We start from the raw sequence: 22,322 nt of genomic DNA, 5'->3' as shown, positions 1-22,322 counted from the left end.
TTGTATATTGTAATTATATTTTGGAAATATTACAATATTTGAAAGGTTCGCCATTTTCTTAACTTTTTAGTACAACTGGTTAAAAATTTTTAATTACATATGTGGCTCACGTATTCTCATTAAACAGCACTGATCTAGGACACAAGCTGGTTGACCAGCTTCCTGGCATGTGTGAATAGCTTTCTTATTTAGATGGGCAGAAAGGACCTCATCCACTGAATTACAAAGGGCTCAAGACTAGGGAAATGGCCATCCTTCCTCTAAACTGAAGTTACTTAATGTGTAAAACAGCTCTCTTGTTTGTTCCTTTGATTCTTCCAGGGCTCGAGATGGGGCCTGGCTGTGTAGTCCAGAGAAGTCTCACACACTCAGTCCTGCTTCTGCCTCCTGAGTGCCGGGCTTACAAACGGTCGCCTCACCTGACAACACAGCTATTTAAAATGAGATAAACTCAGAATGCATGTCATGGGTGCTTGTCATATCATGCAATAGGTACTCGTTAAATATCAACTATCTAGTGAACCTTAAACTTAAAATTTTAAGCCCGTAATTTGTCTTTTAAAAGTAAGAACCAATTATGTCAAAATGTTTATAATTTCACTACCCGGGGTGACCATGGTTATTATTTATTTGAATGCCTGGGTTTCCGGTCTTTTTCCTGTGGTTGTATAGATGTAAATGTCATATTTTAAGATATACCCAGAGAATTTATGTTATATAACCTACTTTGTGACCTGCTTTTTCTTACATAACACATATTACAGCTATTTGTGTCATTAAAAATCCCTATGGATTAGAACCAGCATGGTACTGTGCTGTATGGAATCAGCAGGCCAGATGTTACCGCTGCCTAATGGTTAGCTGTTTAGGTAGTGTCTTGCTTTGCTTTCTATTGCCGTGGGAAACACTGTGCCAAAAGCAACTTGGGGAAGAAAACGTTTATTTCATGTTTATAGTCTGTCATAAAGGGAAGACAAAGAACTTGGAGGGAGGAACAGATGCGGAGGCCATGGAGGAGTGCTGCTGACCGGCTGCTCTCTTTAGCTTGCTCAGCCTGCTTTCTTAGATCACTCAGAATCGCCTGCTGAGGGGAGCACTACCCACAGTGCGGCAGCGCCCCCCACGCACACATCCATCATGAATCAAGAAAATGTCTCAAAGACATGCCCACAGGCCAACGCGATGGTAGAAATTCCTCAGTTAAGGTTCCTTTCCCCAGATGACGTTAGTTTGTGTCAAGTTGAAAAAACACTAACCAACTAGGGTAGTCTTAAAGATTCTGCTACCAGTAGGAAGAGAAAAATTAATATTGAACATACTTTGAAGTCAAATATTTCACTTTAATGATTTTGTCTTTCAATATTTATGATGAGACAAATATTAAGAGTGTGCGTGCGTGTGCGTGCGTGTGTGTGTGTGTGTGTGTGTGTGTGTGTGTGTACACACATGGAGGCCAGAGTTGATGTTGGATATCTACCACTCTCTGCCTTATACTGTGAGGCAGGTCTCTTACTGAACATGGGGCCCACCTGTTGTTGTAGACTAGCTGGCCAGGGGGCTCTGGGGTCCTCCAGTCTCTATCTCCTCAGTGCTAGGATTTCAGATGTGACGCCACATTTGCCTTCTTATGCGGTTCTGGGATCTGAACTCAGGTCCTCATGCTGTGTGGCAGTCACTTTGCTGCCTGAACCATGTTCCTGGACCCATGTAAAGATTTCTGGTGCTGTTGTGGCTTTGAAAAATATTTTCTGGCTTTGAAAAATCTTATACGCCAATCCTATATAAATAGCCATTTCCCTTATCCTATTCTTAACCCTGGGTAAAATTGTGCTACGCCTGACCATTCTTACAAGGTAAATATTTGAGTTTGTTTTCCATTTTTTTTTTTTTTTTGATAAGTAGAGAGGCTCATGAGTTTGACTCATTTGTGTTTAGAATGATCACTGTGACATCTTAGGACCTGGCATCTCAACCACATGCGCTGCCATTCCTGCCCACACTGTTACTATGGTACATGAATCCCCTGTGCTGAGCTGCTTCACAGCACAGGACAATCTCTATCTCTCTTTTCTCTCACTTTCTCCTCTCTCTTCCCTCTCTCTCCTCTGTGTGTGTCTCTCCCTTTCTCCTACCTTCTGCCTCCCCTCAGGTTTACCCCTTACTAGATCATCACATAAGCATCACACACACGGTTCATTGCTATTGCTCCCATTTTAAATGAAATTAAAACATAAGCGAGTGGAGAGCACAACAAAGGGAGACCCTGTCCTCCTTGGCAGAAAACAAATCTCAAGTTGTTCATATTCATTCTTTTCTATCCTTGCCCTCCCACTCACTCCAACCAGCCAGTTACTTCCCCTTCTTCAGTGAAAATGGTATCAACAATTCTTCTAGAGCCAAATGACAGCTGTCAGTCATTGACACATGCAGCATGTAGTCAGTGGGTCATCACCTCCCCGCAGATAGTACAGGCTGCTTTCTCTTCATCTGCCTTCCCGCGCTCTGTCTCCATCCATCTATCTATCCACATCCATTTATCTGCCTATCCATCCATTCATTTATCCTTCCACCCATCCGTCTGTCTTTTGTTGCTTCTCCCTCTTCTGTTTTCTCTGACTGTCCTGCTCACATGTATCGGAAGAAGGGGGAGCTTCTCTTTGTTGCTTTGGTGGCCATATCCAACCTCAAGTTGCTGATTTACAGTGTATAAAACTCCAGCCCAGATCTTCTTCCTGGACTCTGAACTTACAAAGCCCAAAATATTAATACGGATACCCCAAACTCAGTATGCTCAAGCCCCATCCCTCCCAGACAAAACCACCCACTTACAGTCTGCCCACCCCCATCCTCTTAACTGCCCAATTCAAAGAAGTCATGTGCAGCAGGGAACTCCGGCTGCTTCAGCTGCATTTCCTGGGCTCCTTAAGTACAACAATTGCAGAAGTGATTTTGCTGCAACAAGAACCAGGTCTTCTCACTGCTCTCTTCTGCTTCACATCATCTAAGACATTTGGTTCTCAGCTTGCTGGTTGCAATCCCTTTGTAGGTTGAATGACCCTTTCATGGGGTCACATATTATATATCCTGCATATCAGATATTTATATTATTTCCATAACAGTAGCAAAATTGCAGTTATGAAGTAACAACAAAATATAATTTTATGGTTGGGGGTCACCACAACATAAGGAACTCTATTAAAGGTTTGCAGCATTAGGAAGATTAAGAACCGCTGCTCTAGGAGCTTCAAGGTCATTTACAAAAAATGAGGTTGCAAAACGTTCTAAATATCCTTCTTCCTGAGTGAGATAGAGCTCAGTGCTATATTACTGGCTGAGCATGCATGAGGCCTTGGGTTCAACTCCCAGCAACACACATAAACAAACGCGCACACATACACACACATATAAACACACACACATACACACTTAACCCAAATAATAGTTTCCCATTCACTCTTACCTCTTGAACCTCATCCAACGATTCTGCTGATCTGTCCCTGGACACTGAATCGCCTGGTAGGACATACTCATTGAACATGGGTTACCATATTCTTATGCCAATGTCTGCATGACCAGTTCTTTCAACTCATTTCATGATTTCACACCAATGTCATCGTCCAGCCAAGACACAGCACCAGGTTTTTCTTATTCCAGAACTGCAATCTACCTTCTAAAATCCCAGCACATTCTGACTAACCTATGACTCTGTAGCACACACAGCTTCTTCTACTGTGGGACATGACTGCCCCATCAACCTTGTCCACACATCCATGCTGCTGACTTGATCACAAGTGGGTGGTTTGAATGGGAATGGCTCCCATAGGCTCCAATATTTGAATTTGAATGCTTGGTCATTGGGGAGCAGGGCCACTTGTCAGGGATTAGGAGGTGTGGCTTTGTTAGAGTGGGTGTGGCATTTGGGGGAGGAAGTGTATCATTGGAAGGGAAACTTTGGGCTCTCTCTCTCCCTGCTGCCTGCAGATCCAGATAAACTAACAGACTAATAAGTTTCTCCACATCCGCTACCACCCCAGCAACCATGTCTGCCTGCGTGCTGCCATGCTTCTCGCCCTTGACCATAATAGACTAAACCTCTGAAACTGTAACTGGCCCCAGTTAAATGCTTCCCTTCGTAAGAGTTGTGGTCATGGTGTCTCTTTACAGCAATGGAACACTAAGACAAGTATTGAGAGTTTTGTCTGACTTATGCTTGTAGACACTAAATAAGCATTTGCAGGAAAAGGGAATGGTTTCCTTCATCTCTTTGCACTACTTTGTTCTACTTTGCAAATTAAATAACCAGCAGTTTCTTTAGGTATTTTAATCTTTCATCTCACATGTTGCCAATATTTTTTTCTATTGCCTATTTTTAACCTTTTTTCTGTCTTAAGAAAATTACCTGTTTTAGGCAAGTGTGTACCTGTAATCGCTCTCACCTGCAGTCTCACTCCCCAGAGCCAACGAATGTTGAGTTCTGTGCATTGCTTCAGCCACGCAAAGGCAAAACTGAGTGACTGTGTTGAAGTCCCTCCCTGCCTCGCTCAACATGAACTACAAATTGCTTTCCTTGTCTCTACAGTCACTATAACGCCTGGATATTGTCCAATTTTGTAAATGTATGTTTTCCTACAAAACTGGCTTTTCTACAAAATCCAGTCCTTTTAAGTTTTTTCCTCAGTTTTTCATTGCTGCAACAAATAACTATTAAAAGTGTGTGCATATATAAGTATATTTGTGCGATGTGTTCTTGAGATATGGAAATATTGTGATGGAGATTCATTTTGTGACTGAATAATTTACAACAAGTATCTACATAGAGATGAATTACCAAATAAAAATTGAGTAAAATTTGAAAGCAAAGAATTAAGGAGGGGAATTGTGGCCCTAATATAAAGTATATAATTTGGGTAATAATTGTATCAAATTAGGAAAGTTTTTAGTTGCAAACAAGAAGAAACCCAGGTCACACTGGCTGAAGGTGATGATATGGACAAATGGTCCTTAAGTATGTGCATGCTCACCCAGGCATGGGAGCAAAGGCTTTTCATCCCAGTACCCAGGAGACAGAGGCAGGCAGATCTCTGTGAGTTCCAGGACAGCCAGAGCTACACAATGAAACTCTGACTCAAAAAAACAAAAACTAAAATGAACCATAAATAATAAAGTATGCACACCCCCACAGTTGTGCACAATCACAGATCATGAGGATTCTCCCAAGACCCAACATCTAGAAGCAAAAAAGAAAACAGTCATGTTAAAATAACTTGGGATCCTGATAAATCGGAAATTCAGTTAGTATTATGTCATCTGCCATGCTTATTAGCACGTATTCATGTGTCTTTGTGCGCAGAGCAGTGGACGGCTGCTGCAAACCACCTCTAGATTCCAGTTCCCTATAATCCTCCAAGAAACCTCTCTGAAAACTCATCTGACTTCACTATTCCTCTTTTCTGCAATTAACAGCTGCGTGGCAGTCTTATGTGGTTAGGACAAGGATATTCATTTCTTCCCTGATACTGCCAGTCTTCTAAGAGACAAGGCCATTTTCTAGACTAATCTAGAAGCTCCTTCATGAACCCTTTCCAAGGAACTCAACAGAGCACTGTCGGTTAAAGATTTTTTTAATAAATATCAAATAAAACACACAATATCATTTATAGTAAAAGCATTGAGTTAGCCAATAAGAAGCTAGAGCTAATGGGCCAAGCAGTGATTTTAATTAATACAGTTTCTGTGTGATTATTTCAGGCCTAAGCTAGCCTAAGCATCCAGGAACTAACTAACCTTGCAACACCCAGGTTATTTTTATTCAACAAACTAGGTCAAAATTATATTATATTGCAATCGCATATAACTAGAAGATGGTAAATCAGAAGCATAGTGACCCTGAACTCAAATTCAGTGTTCAGGAGTCAAGGAGTCATGTTTGATCACCTGCGTATGTCTTCTAATTGCAGATCAAAGTCTTCAAGTTTCTTTTGATATTTCTCTGTCAAGTTCCAGAACTCATTAAGGACTGACGATTTCAGATCAGGGTATGGGCACTCCAAAGTTTCTAGCTCCGTAGGGTGTTCGCTGAGCAGGTTAGCCTTTTCTTCCGAAGAGTAATCTAGTAACTGCAAGGGATTATTATTGTATTTAACAAAAATAAAAGATGGATTGAAAGAGTCAATCACTCATTGCGTCGCACTTACCTTCACATTCCAGGCCGAAAGGTCTTTTTCTAGTTTCTGTTGCTCCTGGTTAAGGTTTTCAAAGACAGCCTTGGATTGTTTCCTGACAAAGTCAACCTAGAGAATGTGGAGTGTGGACAGGGAGTATATGAATTACTGCAATGCACTCAAGGTTAGTTTTATAGAAAGACACAGTCTCAGAAGCCAGGAGGGGGTGAAAAATTAGGGGAGGGAAAACCCTTTTGAAGATCGGTGAAGAAAAGAGCTGCTAGGCAGCCAAGGGTCTTCAAACAAGCAATCCTTGGTGAGGATTCCACACCCATCACCAAAACTGGTCTCGCCACCTAGTACTGACAGTTACCCTGTTCTACGTTTGAGTTCATTGATGGTAAGGCTTCAACCACACCTTCACTCTCCAGCTTCCTTGCTACTAGTCTACAATACTAGGCAGGGCTACTAGTCTAGGTGTAGTTAAAGCTTTTGATTACCTGTAAAAGCAGTATAACATTACAGCAGAGCTGACAAGTAGAGAGATCAAAGTTCAGACCCTACTTCCGGCACAACGCACTTGTAAACAAAGGCACACAAAAAGGCTGCAGAGGAGGAAAGCAGTGAGAACCCAGGATGGCTGGTTAGGGGCCACAGAGAACTAAAGGGCAGAAGGTGCCACAGCTTGACAGAGGAAACAGCTCACCTACGGGCTCTGAGACAGGAGTAGACTTGCTATATGAGGGCACAGAACAAAGGCAGCCTCTGTGCTACCGAGCTCATGTGGAATGGGACAGTGTGGGGCAGGAGATGTGACTGAAGAAGGAAGGAGATTCAGTGGGGAGGGGGTTGTATTTGGTGCAAGGACTGGGAAGAGCCCATGGGAAATTTCAGTAGTCAGACAAGTTGATCTCTCTGTACTGGGGCAGAGTCTCAAAGTGCCCTAGGATGAAGGCAGGAGGATGAGTTAAAATGTGGGTGCCTGGCCATATCCAAGCACATGTTTAAGAAGTTGAGGAGCCCGCTACTTGAGCACACAAGGAAGGTGTCTGCTTCAACTGTTCTATTTGGGACAAAAAATGAAATATTACATTGTGTTTTTAAAAGGCAACATACTGACCTCCTCCAGAACCCTTGCTGAATTAGACCCAGTATGGCAGGGTACATGCTGGGAAGTTTGGCGTTGTCTCTTCAGGTGTGTTCTCAGCTGATGAATAGGGTGGATCACAGTTTTAAGATATGTGCACCATTGTTCTGCCAGCTCTTTCTCTATGTGAAGTGAAATTGAATCAAGGAGATGCATTACTGTCTTAAAGAACAGATTGTTAGTTTATTGACTTTTCATATTTTTTTAGAAAATCAAACAGGTGTTACTACTAAAAGAACATGAAGTTGAGTGACCCAACTCCCATAATTCCAAATGAGATTCCCCTTTATAAGTAGGTTCAAAAGAAGAAAAAAAAAACTCACCAAAATTCATAAGCTCACAAAAGCATTCATTTCCAATGCTCTCTTCATTGAGACAAGATTTTATTTCTGACTCCAATTTACATCTGAAACAAACATGATCTCAATCAATTTCTTTACAGTCATAATCACACATGTAGGCTTAAATGTGAGCAGGGTAGGAAAAGTAGGAATTGGGTTCTGGTCATCTTCTCATATGCTCAAGCCATGTTCCTAACATGGGCAGAAACAACAGGGTGAGCACGGGCAGGGGCCCCTGCAGGTCTTGGCAGCATGTCACACTTAAGCATCTGAGGACACTGGGAAGCCACCCCACCTGCTCAGAGAGACTCCCAAGGGAGCGGTTACAGATGAGGGGTGAGAAGTAGCACCAGCGGCTGGAGAGAGGGAGAGTGGCCAGCCTGGACCTGCGAGGAGGCTCCCTAAAGGTCAGAGCTGATGGGAGTCTGAGGCAGGCAAATAGGAACAAGAGAATATTTTGTTTTTATCTAGTAATGATCAATAAATCTTGATAATCTTTTACTACATGCTTAAAGATAGTCATATCTAGAGTAAAACTATTTGCACCTCCAGGTGGGCATTCAATACATTTCTGTACCCCTTGTTTATGTAAATAAATCAGAGATTTGTTGTTAATGGATACTTTAATATTAAAATGGCATGAGAAAATAGTAGCAATTTTAATACTTTAATATGATTTCATTTTCACAAATAGGCTTCTTATTCTTAACTACCTGTATTTTATATAATTGGAATAACAGCATATTTAACAATTCATGTTATAGTTCTGTGAGGTTTTTTCCTTATCACTGATATTTTACACTATTTCCAAATGGCTAATTCATGTTGTAATATTGGATAGTATGCACGTGTATATGTGCCATCATGTGGTGGTATTTTGTTTGTGATCTAACAAAGCTGGCCTGGAGATCATCATGAAGAACTTAGCCACTAGTTAATCAGAGAAGCCAGGCAGGGGTGGCACATACCTTTAATCCCAGCACTTGGGATCTCATACCTTTGATCCCAGTACTTGGGAGGCACACACCTTTAATCCCAGCACTACGGAGGTGGAAACAAGAATATAAGGCAGATGGAGACAGGATCTCGGGCTTATTAGCCTGAGAATTGATAGAGACAGGATCCTTGGTTTGGGGATTCGGTAGAGGTAAGAAGTCTCTCTAATGACTGGCTCCTTCTCTGCTCTTTCGGCATTTACCCCAATACTTGACTCCAGGTTTTTATTACTAAGACCAATTAAAACTCACATTAGACCATTTTTAAGCTAATTCATATCTGTGAATAAAGGTGAGAGGCTACTACAAATGATACTTCTCCATTTCTTAGCAGGTAGTTTTTCCCAGAAACGGTAAAGAGGTGTACATATGTTCACATGTTAAGAGTGTATGTGCAAAGAGGTCAGAGGTCAACCTTGGTATCTTTCCTCAGTCGTTGTCTACTATTTGGAGACTGCCTCTCACTGGCTTGGAGGTCACTCAGTGACTTAGACCGGCTGGCCAGTGACCCAGGGATCTGTCCACCCTCACCTCTGCCACGCTGGGGTCACAACTTCTCTTTAAACCTGGTTTCTGGGGATCAAACTCAGCTGCTTGTGCGTGTTAGCCAGGCGCTCTGCCAATGGAGCCATTCTCCAGCCTTTGCAACTCTTACACACAAGGTGGCTGCATTTGCTCTTTTCTTTTTTCTCTTTATTGTTATTGTGACAGGGTCTCACTTAGTATCCTTGGTTGGCCTGGAATCCACTCTGTAGTCCAGGCTGGGCCTTGAACTCAGATCCAACTGCCACTGCCTTGAGTACTGAAATTAAAGGCACCACCACCACGTGGCTTCAAACATGATTTTCATTGTATTGTGTAATTGGAGAAAAAATTTAAACTATCTACTGAATTTCTAGGTGCCAGGATAGTTACAGATTAACATAGCTGCTGGTTGTTGTCAGAAGTGAAAGCTTCATCTCACAACACAGAATGAGAATTCAAATCATAGGATGAAAATTCTCTTTTTCTGTTCTTTTGTTTATCAAAGACAGGGTTTCTCTGTGTAACTATGGCTGTCCTGGAACTCACGCTCTAGACCAGGCTGGCCTCAAACTCAAAGATCCACCTCCCTCTGACTCCTGCATGCTGGGATTAAAGGTGTCTGCCACCACCACCTGGCATTTTTCTTTTGAAGTTGGAGGTGTGGGGTAGGGCGGGTGCATTATCACAAAGACAAACCAGAATTCCCTTTAGAGCAGAGTTGTTTATGCACAAAGGAAGTGCTCACACAACCACGTCTTCTATTGGGTGGGACTGAGAAAGCAACAGGAGCCCCTGTACTGTCAGAAAAGGGAGGCTACATGCCACTTTGGTGATCTGAGGGAGCCAAGTCTCCACCCAGAACTTTGAACTCTCAGGCAAGAATGAGGTCTGTACGAGACTCAGATGCGCCTTCATCAGGCTGACCTCTACAGATGGTGGCTTTGCAGACAGTAATACACTGTCCACAAATGGTCGTGCCAAAGCTCACTGTGTCACAGAGGGAAACAGCAACGTGTGCTTCTGGGAACATGTAACACAGTCCACAGGAAAGAGGACTGGAGTAAACCTGATAAATTTCAAATAAAAATTTACAACTTTAAACATTACACAAATTTGATATTTGAAAGTTTTATCTGGTCCTCTAAGCGGATTTTTAAGGTCCTGACTTATGCCTCTGTGTATGTGCGTACATGTGCACAGCTTAGGTCAAAGGTCAGAGGTTGACATTTGGCATCTTCAATCACTGTCCACTCTACAGTTTTTCATTTTTAAAGATGTATTTATTTTATGTGTTTGTGTGTTCTGCTTACACATATGTACATGCACCTTGTTCACATGTATGATGAGCACCACATATATGTCTGGTGCCATTGAAGATAAGAAGAGGGCTTCAGATCTCCCGGGCCTGGAGTTAGACAGTTGCCAGATTCTCTGGGTCCTCAACATGAGTAACAGTGCTCTGAACAGGCGAGCCAACTCTCCAACCTCCACCTTACTTTTTGATAGGGTTTCTCATTCAACCTGGAGCTGGCCAGCTCAGCGGAACTTGCTGGCCAGCTGGCTCTACAGATCCCCTGTCCCCACCTCATTGGAACACATGTGGGCTGTCATGCCTGGCTTTTTATCATGTGGGTACTAGAGATGGAACTCAGGTCCTTGTGCCTCCCTCTCAAGCTCTTTACCAGCTGAACTATCTCCCAACCAGCTTCCCTTGTTTTTTTCCTAGCAAGGCTGGAGAACTCTCCTTTGATGCAAAAGGAACCTTCTGGGGAAAAGAGAAGCCTGGCAGCTCCAAGATGATGGGACAGGGAAACACCAGTGTTTCAATCCCTTCTTCCCACATGCTAGTTTGTTTACCTTTTACAGACACATTAGCCCTCTAAACCCCACCAGAAGGTTGAGCAGCGGCAGCAGGGGAGCAATGAGACCTACTTGGTAAGGCTGTTTTCCAGACGGAGGTTAAGCACAGCAACTCTTAACTTTTTGTCTGGTACATACACAATTATCAAGGAAAGGTTAAATACCATTGTACCCCTTATCTTCTGCATGTCTAAGGTCTTCAAATGAGGTCTTTGGGTAAAACATAAGAATCTTTTCCTTATTAAGAAAGTACAGATTGTGTGTGTGTTTATTTTAAAAAATTTTTGAGACAGGGTCTCACTTTATAGCTCAGATTAGCCTGGAACTTGCTATTTAGCCAAGACTGGCCTTGAAGTTGTGGCAATCCTCCTGCCTCGGCATCCTGAGTGCTGAGATTACAGGTGCCATCCATCATGTCAGGCAGATATTCTGAGGTTAGACAAGTGCAGCATTTAAACTCCTAATTTGTTCAAGGTTCTTACATTGCCCATACATCTAGACATGTCCCTACCATTAGAGACATTTCCTATTGCTTTTAGTTTTTCATTTCATTGAATGCGTATGAAAATTACCTTATATTCTAGAAGAACACGGAAAATTACATTAGCATTCTTATTTGTGTTCAGGGTTTAGTCCTAAGTTTGCAGACAGTGGGGTCATCCTCACTGGAGAGCTCCTTGCCTCCAAAATCTGTACTTCTAGCTCAGCCAACAGAACAAGTTTACATGATGCAATGCACATGATCCATCTATCTGGCTCAGGATCAACTCGGTCCACACATTAGGCAGGATCCAGAATGTCCAAGATTTACAAAATGGGAAGAAAAGGAAACCCTTCCCAGTCCCTCCATTGTGTGTGCTTACATAGGTGACCACCACGATTATAGTTAACGCATGGCTCTCTTTATTGTATTTCAATTAAGCAAGTTTTCAAAATGGTTTTGTAGTGGCCTTGAATATTTTTTTTTTCTCTATTAGAGGTGACGTTTGAAGGGTTTTGGTGTATCTGGTTTGGTTTTTATAGCTGAAGTATATTGTGCAATTAATTCATAGCATTTTATTTTCCTGGGTTAAGTTGAATCATAATCTAAACCCCTTGTCAGTTGTGACCCTTGCACCTCTTGTATAGGGATCACTGCACTGAGTACAAAGTTCACATTGTCGTGAAAGTGCACAAGCCCAAAGGAAATGAAACTCAGAAACCTGATGTAGACTAAGATCACAGCAAAATCTTCCTAAGAATGAGTATGTGTAATGATGTTTTTTTAAAGCATGGTTTATAAATACTACAATGTCAGAGCAAATGGGGTAAGCCTGAAATTGGAAGATACCTTTTGGTCATTGCTTTTGGAAAAAAATTATTGCAGAGCTTATAATTAAGGTCAAATATCAAATTATTATTTTGTCTTAATTCATCTTTGGCTGCTACAAATAGTAACAGGGCTCAAATCAAAACTGAGTGAATCACGGAGCTGCCTCCATTCGTATTGCGAACTCCTCAGCTCCTTTGTATTGAGAGCATTTATTAATCCTCTTCTCTGTGCCCACCATGAAAGGATGACTGTGACGTTTGCCGCCGAGGCGCCTCTTCTTTAGAGGGAAGAGTGTGTAACCAAACGTGAGCATGTGATGTGTGTCTGCACACAGCCAAGCCTGAGATGGGGGAGTGCAGAAGAGGAAGAGAGTGGCCAGTACAGGTGAATGTCCTTTACCCCATCAGAGAGCACCAGCCTATCAACACATTCCCTGCCTTCCAGAATAAGCTAAGACAATGTGGCTCTAATTCCAAGGACTCGAAATTTTGATTGTGTGGTTTAACTAACATGGACTGTTACAGATATAAATCAGTCATGGGGATGCCCAGGAGTTCACACACATCCCCACTGACCTGGGAGGGGGGCAGGCTCACCTGGTTCCCTGCAGCCGCTCCTGTTCCTGCCACCACACCTGCTTGTGTTGCTTGACCAACATTTGCTCTTTAGCCACCTTTGAAGTCTCCATGGCTTTTCTGATCTACATTTAGAGGACAAACAAAAGAGTAGCAATGTTCACACTTGAAAACAAACAAACAAAAAAAAATTTCCCCCAGATCTGGGGGAGAATCGTAGGGGAGGAGCAAAGTGGTGAAGATACTCAGTATATGCATGGACTTCTCAGAGAATTACGAAAAAGTCTATTTTTAAAATGTATTTCCACAAAAGAAAGGCTCCTGTTTTTCCAGCATCACTGGTACATCTTCTAACATGCAATCCCCCTAAAATAAGTATTGAATTAAATATCAGGGAGAAGAGAGCTGTACACCAGTGATACATGCCAATAATCCCAGCACTCAGGCCATAGAGGCAGGAGAATCAGGAATTCAAGGCCAGCCTTAATGAAACAGTTTCAAGCTGTCTCAAACAAAGAATCAATGCAAAGAAAGACGACATGGCCTGGGACACTGGCCAATTTGAGAACCCTATTTCAGGTATGCAAAAGGGTGAAGTTGTTGGCTTTTTCATTTGTTTTATTTTTTGCTTGTTTTTTTTAAAAAATAATCTTTTCAGACTTAGGCAAATAGTTATTGAAAGGTACTTAACAAATACTGAATTTATGGAAGAGGGAAACTTGAATTTTCAATGAAATGTAGTATTCCCCAAGTTCCGTGGCCTTTTAGCATGCCACACTTGAGTGCTTCGAGGACTTTGCAGCCAACTTCTGTCAGGTTTGGGTCTGCTGCCATCTCCCTGATCTGTGCCCAGGCATAAAGCAGACTCTTTCTTAGCTGGCTTCTAGATGGGTTCAAATGACAGAAAATGTCTGCTACGGAAGTTTGGAGGGAGGAGACAAGACAAGGACGACACATCATAATCCCCCTCCTAAAGCATTGCACACCCCTCTTTTCAGAAGGTCCTCAGGTTCTCCAGTGCACCCAGTTTTCCCTGGACATGGTTCCAAATAGCCCCAGAGATTTCCTTCCGGAAAATGTGGTTCCACCCCACGCCTTTGTTTCGTTCCTCCGACCTGAGGGTGGCAGTGGCATAGTTCACCCCTGTTGACTGTGTTGCCTCACAGTCCCCTGCTTCTTAGCCCTATAGCTCCACCATCTGCATAACCATCGTCCAACACTGAATGCTACTTGACTCCAATCCCCCTAGCAGTGTCTGATACTTGGCTAGACTCTGTTAATAGTCATGTGGACTCTGAACTTTGTGTTTCATGTTAACACTTTTAGATACGTATGCACATACAAATCAAAGCTGGAGAGATGGCTGAGGGATTGAGAGCACTGGTGCTGCTCTTGCAGAGGACTCAGGTTCGAGTCTTAGCACCCACAAGGTGCCTCACAACCTCCTCTAACTCCAGCTCCAGGGGATCTGACAACCCCTTCTGCCCTCATGGACACAAACCCACGCAGATACACATATGCACACAATTACAAAATAAAACAAATAAACCTTTAGAACAGAAAGTACAAATCAGAAACTTGACAAATGTACATATTTCATAATTTTACTGCTACTACACTATTTCAGTACTTTAATAGCTATAAAATAGCAAGAATGAAGATGTAAAAACTTGAGACAAGTTCCAAAAAGGGATCATCATAATGCGTGCTATTTCCAGCTGCTGTTCACTGATTACTTTAACCTTGAGTTTATCTTTGCGCTGTTCCGGTTTCTGATTCAAAATTAGGGACATGAGCAAACAAATTAATCCAAAAGATAACTTTAAAAGGATGAAGTCAAACCTTTCCCATAGAAGTTCTTAAGAATGTTATCACTATAAAGTTTTTTTTTTAATTTGGTAGGAGACACTGGTTAAAAAAATCAGTTTCTACCTATTGAAAAACTGCAAGAATGGGGTATTTGTATGTTCTGACATGCTAGCACTTGAGTTAAGAATGTCTAAATCTTATTTCAAATTTTTAGCATCTACAGCCTCTAAAGTTTCTTGTAACAGACAGAACTTTAAAATTAGATTCTTTTGACATATTTGGTCCATGCTGTACAAAAAATTAAAACATATTGGTGGAAGATGTGAACATATTTTTTAAAGCTTAAGGGAAAAAAATCAATGTTGTTGCCTTTGGGCCCAGGGAAAGGCCAATTAAATAGACTTATAAAAGTCAAAAATGAGGTTACCGGTTTCACTAGACACTTCCAATACTTTGTACAACATCCTAATTTTTGTTTTTTTGTTTTGTTCTTTTGGAAATTCAACCATTGACTCCACTTTTATCCCCAGGCCACAAATGAAGAAAAACAAAGCCTTTAAAAGAACTCAAAGATTTAGAGTTGTATCTTCATCAGCTGAGATTGCTCCATGATTCTAATTCATTTTACCGGGCAATAAGCCAGGTAAAATCATTTTTTAAGGTGGGTGATAACTAATGCAGAATGCTGATGATTTAAAATACTTTGAGGGGAAAAAAATCAAGAGTAATGAATTTAGTAAAAGATCAGAAAACAAAACCCCACTGTGTCTGATTTATTATGATTATTTAAGACACGAGACCCCCAACTAAGCCTTCTGAAATACTACAAAAGACTATAGGTCAGAGAGTCCCAATTCAGAACTAAACATCCCCAAGCAGTGTACAGCTGAAGCTGCCGGGCACGTGCGGAGACATTTGACAAAATTCACTAGGATGTGATGTGAGCTCTAGCAATAAAGAAGTGTCCATGCCACACAAAGGGAAAAACCGCCCTAGGATTCAGTTCCTTGTCGGTCAGGCTGGCAGTGACGCGGGTATTTAACAAAGCAGTCCGTGAGCCTCTTAAATTCTCATGGGCAGAGAAAATGAGACAAGCCCCGCAGAAGGGAATGTGGCTATATATAAGATGTTTTCATAACTGATTAACTTTGACCTAGCAGCATCATTTATAGAAATAGATCTGGAAACCATCTTGGCAAAAGGGTCCACGATTATTCACTGTGACACCGTTTACAGTGAAGACTGGAGGACAAAATCCTATCAGTGAGTGTTCTTTCCATGCGAGCTGAGCCTGAATCTGAGCATATCTCTCTCTCTCTCTCTCTCTCTCTCTCTCTCTCTCTCTCTCTCTCTCTCTCTCTCTCTCTAAGGTGCAGGAAATGCAAAGAGAAAAACATGTTTAGTGACACACTATGATGCAGTCAGTATAATTATAACTATGAGGAACTATAAGACCAATATAATGCAGCTTCTTCAGGACTTACAAGTTATAAACCTACAAGAGAATGGAGGAAACGAAGTGAAGCCAAATAAGAATGAATCACCACGTCTGGATTGTATTCAGATACCCATTTGAGGAAAATTTTGAAATAATCTTCTGAGGCATCCAAGGAAATTTAATAATACTAACTAGATAAAACAAATTATTGAAGCTAACACTTTCATACATGGTAGTGGCATGACAGGGCTTCTAAGTTCTAATGTTTTAGAGTAACATACTCCGCGTTTCTACATGAAATATTATGATATCAATGATTTGCTTCAGGGCAGCTTAGCATGGGGGGGGAGGGTGTGTGGTAGCCTCATAAAGAAAACTGGGGCCAAAGTTGCTCCCGTCTGAAGCTGGGTGATGTCACACAGTGACTCAGCACACAATTCAAACAAATTGTGGTCATGTGTACAGTTCTCTATAAGGTTAGAAAGACTTAATGAATGGATATTTGAATTAAACAAGAAGGACATACCCATCCAAAGCAAAGTCAAATCAAAATAATTATGAAGATTGCTTTTAAATTTAATAAGCTACAAATGGAGTCACAGTGTACCACAGACTGGCCTCAGTTTCCAGCCAGGGTCCACTATGCAGCTTCAGATTAGAGATCGGTCGGTCCTTGGGAAGCTTGATTACTCACCTCGGAGTCTCACCTGGCATTAGAAGCTGACCATGCTCAGTGACACAGGGATTATATAGAACAGCATCCCATTGCCCCACACCCCTAGTTCAGTAACAACATCCTGGCGAGTGGTTGAGGGGTCCAGATCTAGCTTGAAGAGCTACTTTTCCTTATAGGTCTACATGTCAACATCCTACCATTCTGTGTATTTGATATTGCTAGAGTAAAGTGCTGTGACCATTAACAATGGCTGTTGAGACTGTTAATCTCATCTGTAAACAGTGAAGAATACTGTAGTAAAATGAATAGGAAACTGGACACGATTAGTACTAATATTCAGAGTGAACTGCTATCTCTGTGACATTACTCTTTAAGCCTTATGTATTTTGTAAAAATGTAAGTAATAAGAGCATGACTAACAGATAACATTGGTAATTCTAGTTGGTACAGACTGTTTGGCATATAAACATCAATAATGCTAAAATAGATTTTAAGAGCCTCATATAATTCCCAGCCATTTAATCCTATTTAAGCCCCGAGTCTTCTAAGGAAACACTATTTAGTAATTATTTGCATCTTAAAAAGTAAACTAAAATGTCAGTGTAAATTCTCTAAGTTGAATGAGAAGAACACAGCTCAAATTCATGTACAGGACATTCCTAACACATCTTCCTTAATCCAGAAGTAATAAAAATGTAAATTATATAAAGAAAAATCAAAGTATCAGAAAGTTATGTAACAGCTCTCAAAACACATTCATTCTCACTAACCAAAATGCAAAACAGACTAGACACAGTTGCTCTCAAAAGACACTTCCTCGCATTATGGATCTGTGGGGATTAAAAATGGAACCAAAAACTTAATATAACGATCACTACAGACTAGGTCATTTTCAGTAATTAAAGAAATCTACCAGAGTACAAGCCTTAGGTTCCATTGTTTCTAGAAAAACATGTAATCAAAACACTTCTTTGGGGATTTACAGTCTACTATGAACGAAAAGGTCAGTGATGCTGTTTAGTAGGGCAGCTGAGGGGCGCATCCAGGGCCTGAGATGACGTCCAAAAGCTGACACTGAAGAACAGCGTCTTGTCTTGTGCTTTGTGATAAAAATGCAACACTTTTAATAACTAAAGGCTTAAGTGTAGCTTCTGATTGGGAGCGATGATTAAATAGAAATTGGCCTTGGCCAAATACCGAAGCTAACACTCAACTAATCAACATACAACCCAAATGTCTCTTGTGATGCATCTCAAGTGTATGAGTAGGTGAGTGGATGGATGGATGGATACAATTATTAATAAATATTTATATATTCTAACATTGACAAAGATGTAGAGGATATGTTGTAATTTTACTTCAGAAAGAAACTTGGTAGATCTCAACACAGTAAAAATATTCATTAATTTGGGCACAATCATAAGAATTCTCCCTATGGGGAAGAGGATTCTGACACATGGATTCCGACATAGCACAATTAAAGACACAATTCACACTTTACTAATTCTCAGTTGGTCGTAGTATTTCCTCTATTTAATCACTGCAGACCACAAAGTTCAGGCTGTGTCTCCTACTTAGCTTGCAGACACGTGACTAACTGTGTAATCTCTTACCCTGTGGAAGGCACTGTTTGGGATAAAGAGGTGGTTTGTCAGATAAGCTTGGGAATAAAATTATATTAAATACTAACTGCAATAACACATGCCTCCATTGTATAGTAACTAGACCTGATTCTAAAGGAATTGTTAGAAAAGGGTTTTTAGGAAACAACATTGGATTTGAGATCTCAAGGTCAGTTAAACATAAACTAGGCAGAACTAGGGAGGCACTATTAATAGTTGGGGTTCTAAAAATGACTTGGACAGTTGCCTGTTTTCTATTTCCACTATAAATATTATCATCCCTCATAGAAATTCAGTTTATCAAACTTAAAAAAAAAGCCTCTAACCTTCTTCTCCGCGGAAGCAGACGCTAACTTCGTGGCTTTGGTTAAGGCGTGTAACTGTTGGTAGTCTGCTGGCTTATACCTGAAGTTTCTCATCCCGTTCTTCATTCGGAATGCCAGGTTATCTGGTTTATGTAAAACACAGAGAGTGACAGAGAAATGGTGTCACATTATTGAAGCTCAAAATTTAGTTAGGGGAAAAATATTGAGGTTAAATGGTATTTTCATTTTTAAAAGCAAATAAAAGATGGTTACAGCAGTCACGATGTATTAATTCTGTGTATAGAACCTCTTAGAACATGGCAGCTGCAGTCCTTGAAGGGCATTGCTTCCAATGGGGCATAACACAATTCTGTGAGCTAGATAGAAAGTTGCCAGTGCTAGAAATTATGATGCTACTCAATGTACCTGCATTTCAGACATTCTTAAAAATATGTTCGTCATCAACAGTAAATTTTTAAGCATTGCATCTCTATTAATCAAACTACATAAGTAGATATTGAAGCATCAATGAATTTCTAACTCAAAAGGTTAAATTTGAGAAACTTTTTAATTAATTGTAGTGATATTTCATCTTTATTTTAATAAATCTTGCCTAAGGCAAAGATCAGAAAAGCAAAACAGCCAGTCACTGGCTCTTACCTCTATGTCAGTCTGAAATGGCAATCCTGCCTCCAGGAATCTCAGAATGAGACTGAATGTATCTGAGAGCTGTCTCCTCCCATTTTATATTCCTCTCTAAGGCTGGGATTAAAAGAGGGCACCACTATTGTCCGGTTTCTATGGCAAACTAGTGTGTCTAATGGGACTAAAGGTGTATGTCACTGCCTGGTCTGTAAGGCTGACCAGTGGGGCTGTATTGCTTTTCTGACCTTCAGGCAAGCTTTATTTATTAAAATACAAATTAAATATCTCTACAATTAACATTAAATATGTAATAGTTCAAATAAAACTCTATGTAAAATATTTGTGTACTCTCCATCCACAGGCATATAATCTAATTGAGCAGATTAACCTTTTTTTTTTTTAAATTAAAGATTTCTGCCTCCTCCCCGCCACCACCTCCCATTTCCCTCGTCAGCCCTAAGAGCAATCAGGGTTCCCTGCCCTGTGGGAAATCCCAGGACCACCCGCCTCAATCCAGGTCTAGTAAGGTGAGCATTCAAACTGCCTAGGTTCCCACAAAGCCAGTACGTACAGAAGGATCAAAACCCAGTGCCATTGTTCTTGACTTCTCAGCAGTCCTCATTGTCCGCTATGTTCAGTGAGTCCGGTTTTATCCCATGCTTTTTCAGAAATGCAAATCAAGACAACTTTAAGATACCATCTTACACCTGTCAGAATGGCTAAAATCAAAAACACCAATGATAGCCTTTGCTGGAGAGGTTGTGGAGAAAGGGGTACACTCATCCATTGCTGATGGGAATGCAAACTTGTGCAACCACTTTGGAAAGCAGTGTGACGGTTTCTCAGGAAATTTGGGATCAACCTACCCCTGGACCCAGCAATACCACTCTTGGGAATATACCCAAAAGATGCCTTATCATACAACAAAAGTATATGCTCAACTATGTTCATAGCAGCATTGTTTGTAATAGCCAGATTAACCTTTTTGATAAATTACAAGAAGAGGTCCACGAAGGCCAAGGAATAAATCACAATAATCCAAACAATTCTTATAAAAATGCACATTTGCATCGATACGAATAACTAGTCTCTGCTCTACGAGAATCCCAAAATGCCGCCAGGAAAACATCTCAGAAGAAGGCAACGGTGTCCTGGCCACAGGTGTGACTAAAACAGACCCCATGCAAGAGAACTGGCCAGTCATTAGGCGTAAACAAAATCAGTTTTCCTTAAAATTTTAGAATCAGCATTCTAAGTTTGTATCATTTTAAAACTGCATAATATGGTATAAATCAAAAAGGACAGATGGGTATAGGGGAAAAACACCTGAGCTGTCATTTCTTTGAATCATCACAGACAACCAGTCTTTTCTATCCATGCTTTCTGTATCTGTCAAGCAACGAGAGACGCTTAAATTTCAGATTGATTTTCTAATATTTTTAAAGATGTGTTGACTTAATTATTTTCAAAAGTGATAAATGGGAGTGGCTGTCATAACTCTATATTCAAGGGTATTTTTTTTTCTGTGCCGCTCATTTGTGTGCACCTAGTGAGGGTGCACATGTTGGGGTGCACACGTATGTATGTGCACAGCGGTGGCGAGAGGTCAAATCTGTCATTTCTCAAGAGCCAGCCTCTCCCCCATGGGACGCTGGCACCCACTGATCCGTTTCTCTGCCCTCGCAGGGCTGAGATCAAGCACACACCGCCAGACCAAGCTTTTACGTAGAACTAATGACCTAACTTGGGTCCCCGTACTTGTGTGGCAAGCGCTTTCCCGGCTAACCCTGCTTCCTAGGTCCTCTTCTGTGCCATTCTTGTTCTTGGTCACCTCCCTCAGGGTTGGACTTGACTGCAGAAATCAGCCTCATCCAAAAGCAGAGCCTCCTGGGGACAGATAGTCCCTGACCACTGACTAAGCAACAGAGGTTATTGAGCCGGCTTGGCCCAACACATGATGATCTCGTGTGGAAAATGTTCATAGCTTCCTGTTGCCTTAGTTTTCTCTTGGGCCATCCTGGCTCCTCTGCCTTCCTTTCACAGGTGTGAGTCCTGAGAAACACCTGGCACCCCCAAACCTGCCTCAGAACCTGTTTCCTGAGAGCCCGTCTGCAGCAGCACTGAAGTGAGCAGGCATCACTCCGAGAAAACGCACCTCCACGGGCAGACAAGCTAATTAAATGGGGTTGAGTTATAGCGCCCTCATTTCATAAATTGTCGTTCCATACACAGTAGGGGAAAGTGGTCACCTCTAATGGTATTTACAATAACATGAATCTTGAGAAAGTAGCAAAGGTCCGTGACTCTGAAAACCCTGCCGGCGTATCATGCGTAAATCGCCCACTAGCTTTGAGAATAAGGTTAGAAACTCTAGTGTGTATTTCCCCTGGGTCTGTGTCACAAACATTGTGTTTTAAGGTTTAATAACACTGGCGCTCTGCCCTAAGGCGGCTCTCTGCTCACACTCACATCTTAGAAGCTTCTTCCAAAATCTGCATCCTATCCGCTCATTTCTACCATCATGGTAAGAATCAAGTCACCTCCTGCTTGAGTGACACCTCTCCCTCGGAGTCACAGAATGCCTCTTGCTTCTCTCATCCTGTTCCTGCCTCTTCCACCATAACGCTCATCTGTCCTCACATCTGCATAGTTACTAATTTGATCTTTGTCTCCCACCGTAGACATGTGTACTTCATCTATTTCCGCTTATATCTGCCTGAGCGGGGCCTCCCACGTTAAATCATTTGGGAATGCTTGGTTTTAGAAAATGCTCCATGCTTTTACACTACGTGACAGCTAAAAAAGGGCTTGAATGCTGTCAAGATGAGAAGCTTTCAAGACAGACTTAATTACTGAAAACATTTAAAATTAATGCATTTAGGAAAAACTTCTTAGAGTATAGGATGAATAC

The 22,322-nt window shown here is 41.4% G+C and overlaps 1 protein-coding gene across 1 annotated transcript in view; it reads right to left on the bottom strand.

Moving 5' to 3' along the window:
- The window catches only part of Ccdc148 (coiled-coil domain containing 148), a 230,044-nt gene that overhangs the window by 134,667 nt on the left and 73,055 nt on the right, over positions 1–22,322 (bottom strand). Inside the window, exons 2-7 of the mRNA XM_057755389.1 lie at positions 18,788–18,909; positions 12,938–13,041; positions 7,632–7,714; positions 7,282–7,430; positions 6,195–6,290; positions 5,935–6,116 (exon numbers count right to left, since the gene is read on the bottom strand). Of these exons, the coding sequence (XP_057611372.1) occupies positions 5,935–6,116; positions 6,195–6,290; positions 7,282–7,430; positions 7,632–7,714; positions 12,938–13,041; positions 18,788–18,892 (719 nt within the window). The 5' untranslated portion in view covers positions 18,893–18,909. The remainder of the gene's footprint in view (positions 1–5,934; positions 6,117–6,194; positions 6,291–7,281; positions 7,431–7,631; positions 7,715–12,937; positions 13,042–18,787; positions 18,910–22,322) is intronic.

This window comes from Chionomys nivalis, chromosome 22, assembly GCF_950005125.1.
Source record: "Chionomys nivalis chromosome 22, mChiNiv1.1, whole genome shotgun sequence".
NCBI lineage: Eukaryota > Metazoa > Chordata > Mammalia > Rodentia > Cricetidae > Chionomys > Chionomys nivalis.
This window is presented reverse-complemented; position numbering and strand designations above follow the sequence as displayed.